This window comes from Lagopus leucura, unplaced genomic scaffold, assembly GCF_019238085.1.
Source record: "Lagopus leucura isolate 7727_CA_CO unplaced genomic scaffold, USGS_WTPT01 36955-0_obj-0_obj, whole genome shotgun sequence".
Taxonomy (NCBI): Eukaryota; Metazoa; Chordata; class Aves; order Galliformes; family Phasianidae; genus Lagopus; species Lagopus leucura.
In genome coordinates this window covers 1,627-6,531 of record NW_024963413.1, presented here as the reverse complement: position 1 = coordinate 6,531, position 4,905 = coordinate 1,627, and the positions used below count along the sequence as shown (strand labels likewise).

The 4,905-nt window shown below is 47.3% G+C and overlaps 1 protein-coding gene across 1 annotated transcript; it reads left to right on the top strand.

Annotated features, from left to right (window-relative positions):
* Window positions 1-750: 750 nt before the first annotated feature.
* Window positions 751-4,467, top strand: LOC122191127 (trypsin II-P29). The gene is made up of 5 exons (XM_042891317.1): window positions 751-793; window positions 2,091-2,253; window positions 2,940-3,193; window positions 3,500-3,636; window positions 4,248-4,467. The coding sequence occupies exons 1-5, from the start codon at window positions 751-753 to the stop codon at window positions 4,374-4,376; spliced, it is 726 nt and encodes a 241-aa protein (XP_042747251.1). The 3' UTR covers window positions 4,377-4,467.
* Window positions 4,468-4,905: the final 438 nt, after the last annotated feature.

Genomic DNA, 4,905 nt, shown 5'->3' with positions numbered 1-4,905 from the left:
TCAGGCACTGGAATGGGCTGCCCAGGGAGGTGGTGGAGTCATCAACCCTGGAGGTGTTCAAGGAACGTTTGGATGTTGTGTTGAGGGACATGGTTTAGTGAGAACTATTGGCGATAGGTGGACGGTTGGACTGGATGATCTTGTAGGTCTTTTCCAATCTTGGTGTTTCTGTGATTCTGTGAAGAATTCAGGCCATTCTGTTGGATAATGAATGAACTCCTCTGAGTTCAGGTTAAAATCCTGACATGTTCTCTCCACCCTCTTCCTCTTTTTAAAGAAGATATACTGCTTCATGAATGGTAAATATTCTCTTCTGCCCACTACAAGAGGACATCCCATAGGCCCATTTTTCAGCTCTTTCCAAAAATAAACTCCTGAGGTATACGACTCCATCTGCAAGCAGTTATCTTGTTTAACGCAGTGAGGCAGCAAAGTATTGGTGGCTCCAGAGGCACTGAGGAAGGCAGGCTGCTGAATGGAGGGCAGCTTTCTTAGATATTACCAAAGAACAAGCAACGTCAGCTTGCATTTCTAGAAATACGAGTTTCTGCTTTAGGTATTGTAGTCAGCTGTATCATCACTGCACTCAGATAAAATAAGTAAATTTGTCCAGGCTGATGCAAGGCCCTGGGAAAGTTAAAGCTGGGGAGACCGTGGGCTGGCAAAGATAAAGCTCTCTGGGAGCATAAAGCGGAGGAGTTTCTGAGGCCAGTCTTTGTACATGTCACAGAGCTTGATGGTGGAAGCACCATGAATTCTCTCTTCCTGATTGTCTCCTGCCTGGGAGCAGCTGGTATGAGCTTCTGAGCTCAGCTTACCTTCTCTCGTAACCTCTCAGCTCTCCCTCTCTACCTGCATTTCGCCTTTCTCCAGTGGCAGACTATTCTGCTTTTCTTCTTCTATATCAGCCTCCTAGACAGACAGAGAAGGTAGGATATGACAGAGGCATACAAAACTATGAGGGGCTGGCAGTCTCTTTCTGTACAAGAATTAGGGAGTATCTGACAAAGGTAGGTAGTCTGGCACCAAACTTTTTTCTTTTAGGAAAGCTGTGAATCCCTTTCTGCAGTATTTTTGTGGGTGCAAAAGGTTTACACAGCCTCACAAAGTGGGGGGACACATTTGCGTAAAAAAATTTTTCAAAAGCTACAAGGTTGAAAGACGTCCCACCTGACCAACAAATGTCAAGTCCCTGAGTTGATGAAGGCCAGGAAGGGTCTGGGGATGGGTTTTGTATCTTCTGCACTTGGCATCTGTAATTGGTGGTCAGAGACAGGCTTCTCACCTGCAACGTGCTTGTGCAGTGGTTTCTGAAATGGGGAGTGTGCACCCTGGGATATGCAAGAGGATCCATTAGGGTGTGGGAAGAAAACATTAGAATTGTGGTAGTACGTATACATAACTTGCAAATGAGTGAACATACATATATTGCAGGGAGGGACAGGAGTGCTGAAAGGGTTTTTGCTGATAGGGATGTGCAATCAAAAAAGGTTGGCTACCACTGTTCCATTGGCTTCAACAAACACGTTCTTTCTCACATTCAAATACATCGTTTCATACATTCAAAGACATTCTTTCTTGTGTTCTTCTCCAGCTCCACAGGGTCTTTCTGTTTACCCTGATTCCTTTGCTACCAGCGTTTCCCTTCTCCCTTGCTCATTGCTTCTTTCCCCCCAGAAGATTAGAAATTCTGCCAACATTCTCAAGTGCATTTGCCCTCTTCCAATTTGCACACTACATAGATGACCACCACGAGCTGTCTACCATGCCATAGCTGTTGCATTCTGTTCCAAATGTTCCGAATGGAAGGAACACAGTGAAGCTTGCATACAGTTAATTTGTGAGGTTCTCTGGCAGCTTCTACTCTTTTGTTCTCTTCCTGACTTGAGGTGGTAAAGACAAAGCCTCACATTTCAGAGCAGCACTGGATGGAAGAAGTCAGCAGGATGTTTCAGGTGTTGTGTGAAGATTTCTGAAGTTTCATGCTCCTTTGGCTCTTGCTAATTTGTCTGTAGCTCGCTGGCTGTTGCTACACTTGAAGAGAATGGAGTCAGGCCAGGAGCTGTGAAACCCAATTCTCTTTCTTGCAGTTGCTTTCCCGGGAGGTGCTAATGATGACAAGATTGTGGGAGGCTACACCTGTCCAGAGCATTCGGTTCCCTACCAGGTGTCCCTAAACTCTGGGTATCACTTCTGTGGAGGTTCCCTCATCAACAGCCAGTGGGTCCTGTCAGCGGCTCACTGCTATAAATCGTAAGTATGGCTTGGGTTGAGTATCTGGATAGGTTCTAGTCAAATCTTGCAAACACATCAGATCTGGAACTCGGGCGCCTCACGAGAGATTACAATCCAATGGGGCAATACAATGCATGGTATACCTGAGGACCAAAGGAGAAACTCTACACTCGGTCTCACTTCTCTACATGATCTTTCCAATACTTTTGCACTCTTATCATCCTTTTCTGTGCACCATAACATGCCTTTCTGTTCCCATTTGCATGGCTTACTATTACCATTTTGTTCTTTTTCATTCCTTCAGATCCTCCCTGTGGACCTTTCTTTGTCTGAAATTTAGGACATTCTGTGCAGAGAGAACACAGCTTAGGGATCGTGCTTCCCTGCAGTGGGAGACTTTATCTCCCTTTCTGAAGCATTGCTCTAGGTGTCTGGAGTCCTCCATCCATCCATCCTCCACTGACACAGCTGCAAGCTGAGGACAGGATCCGCTGTTGTCATCCGCTGGACAGGATGCCCACCTGGCAAGGCTTTCCAGACTCTGTCTTCCACAACATCAGAAAGTTTTTAGAGCTCTGTGACACATCAACCTTTGATTAGGGCAGCACTCTCCTACTCTCTTCCAAGATTCTGCATACCCCATGGGGCACGAAGCTGTTCAACCCACGGCTAACTGCTGTTTTTCTCTGTTGGCAATGTTGCAGCCGTATACAAGTGAGACTGGGAGAGTACAACATCGATGTTCAGGAAGACAGTGAAGTAGTCAGGAGTTCATCAGTAATCGTTCGCCATCCTAAATACAATTCAAGAACCATTGATAATGACATTATGTTGATCAAGTTGGAATCTGCAGTGGAATATACTACTGATGTTCAACCCATAGCTCTGCTCAGTGCCTGTGCCAGTGCGGGGACCGAGTGCCTGATTTCAGGGTGGGGAAACACGCTGAGCAATGGCTGTATCAGCACGCACTGCAAGCAGCTGTTTGCGCTTCTCCCGCTCTACCACCATGTTCATGAGACTCCACACACATTTCACCTGACTTCTTTCCTTGTTCTGCCTGCATGGTCACCACACTGCCCTGCCAGTATGCCTCAGCATACAAGGCATGTCAGATTTGCTCCTGTAGCTTAAGGGTTTGCTATACTCTACTTTCCTGGATGGCTCTCATGGATGGCTTGCAGATAGGCCTTCAGGTCTTTTTGTTAACTGACAGTACTGGGTCTCAGGGAAAGAACAAACGTTGTCCTTACTCTCCTGGCAGACTATTACCCCGAACTTCTCCAGTGCCTGAATGCTCCAATTCTGAGTGACCAAGAGTGCCAAGAGGCTTACCCGGGTGAAATCACCAGCAACATGATCTGCGTTGGGTTCCTGGAGGGTGGGAAAGACTCATGCCAGGTAAGAGCTGATGTTGGTGCAGAGCCCTGGGCCACACAACCACAGGGTGCCCCAGACTGTATGGTGTGTTTCAACATTTGGCAGCATGCTTAGGCCTTCTCATAGGATCATAGGATGGCTTAGGGTGCAAGAGACCTTAAAGATCATTGAGCTCCAACCCCCCACCACAGGCAGTCGTGGTTGCCGCCAACCAGATCAGGCTGCCCTGAGACCCCATCCAACCTGTCTTTGCACACCTCCAGGGGGATAGGGCATCCACAACTTCTCTGGTCAATCTCTTCCAGCGCCTCACTACCCTTGGACTAGAGAGGATGCCTCATCATCTAGTGTTCTTTTTTGACACAGTGCCTTTCCAGCAGGGCTTGGCTGCTGCATGGACTTCACCAAAAATAGCAAGTCCAGCCAGATCTGCTGGGAAAACAATATAGTCACCGTGAATTGTTAGGAACTAAGGGAGTCCAGCAAACAAGGACTGGTATCTGCCTGTGCTCCCATCTCAGGGCCTGCTGCATTTCCCTGTGCATTCCCTAGATTCTTTGTACCAGGTCACAGTCTTTCCAGACGAGATTCTGCTTCTAAATCAGCTTATGCTTCTAAATTTTTCTCTCCAGGGTGACTCAGGTGGACCAGTTGTGTGCAATGGAGAAGTGCAAGGAATTGTGTCCTGGGGATATGGATGTGCTCTGAAAGGTTATCCTGGAGTTTACACCAAGGTCTGCAATTACCTTGACTGGATCTAGGAAACCATTGATGCCTACTGACACCCAGACTGCCTCCTGGCTCCACATCTACTTCCCTCCTGCCCTTATCACGTTCCTCCTAAGAGAATGAGAGCACAAATAAAACTCTTACTTAATAGAACCTTGCAGATACTTACTTTGGACACTGAAGCTCATCAGAGCCATGGTTGTGAGTGGTGTTCCCCAGAGTTCAGTACTGGGGCCCATCCTGTTTTGTATCTTTACTGATGGTTTGGATGAAGGAGTGGAGTGCATTCTCAGTAAGTCTGCAGAGGACACTAAGCTGGGGAGATGTGTTGATCTGCCTGAGAGTAGGAAGGCCCTACAGAAAGATGTGGATCAATGGGCTGAAGCCAGTAGGATGAAGATCAACAAGACCAAGTGTCTGGTCCTGTACTATGGTACAGTGGTTCTGCACCCTGTGCAATGCTACGGGTTCAGGGCACAGTGGCTAGCAAGCTGTGCAGAGGAAATTGAATTGAGAAAACCATGCAGACTCAGACTGCATACATGCTCCCAGAAGCACTGC

Bases quoted from the DNA above. Each gene is read 5' to 3' on its own strand.
- LOC122191127 (XM_042891317.1), top strand. From the start codon at position 751: ATGAATTCTCTCTTCCTGATTGTCTCCTGCCTGGGAGCAGCTG. The intron at 2,254-2,939 runs GTAAGTATGGCT...GCAATGTTGCAG, and splicing joins GCGGCTCACTGCTATAAATC to CCGTATACAAGTGAGACTGG. The intron at 3,194-3,499 runs GTATCAGCACGC...CTCTCCTGGCAG, and splicing joins AAACACGCTGAGCAATGGCT to ACTATTACCCCGAACTTCTC.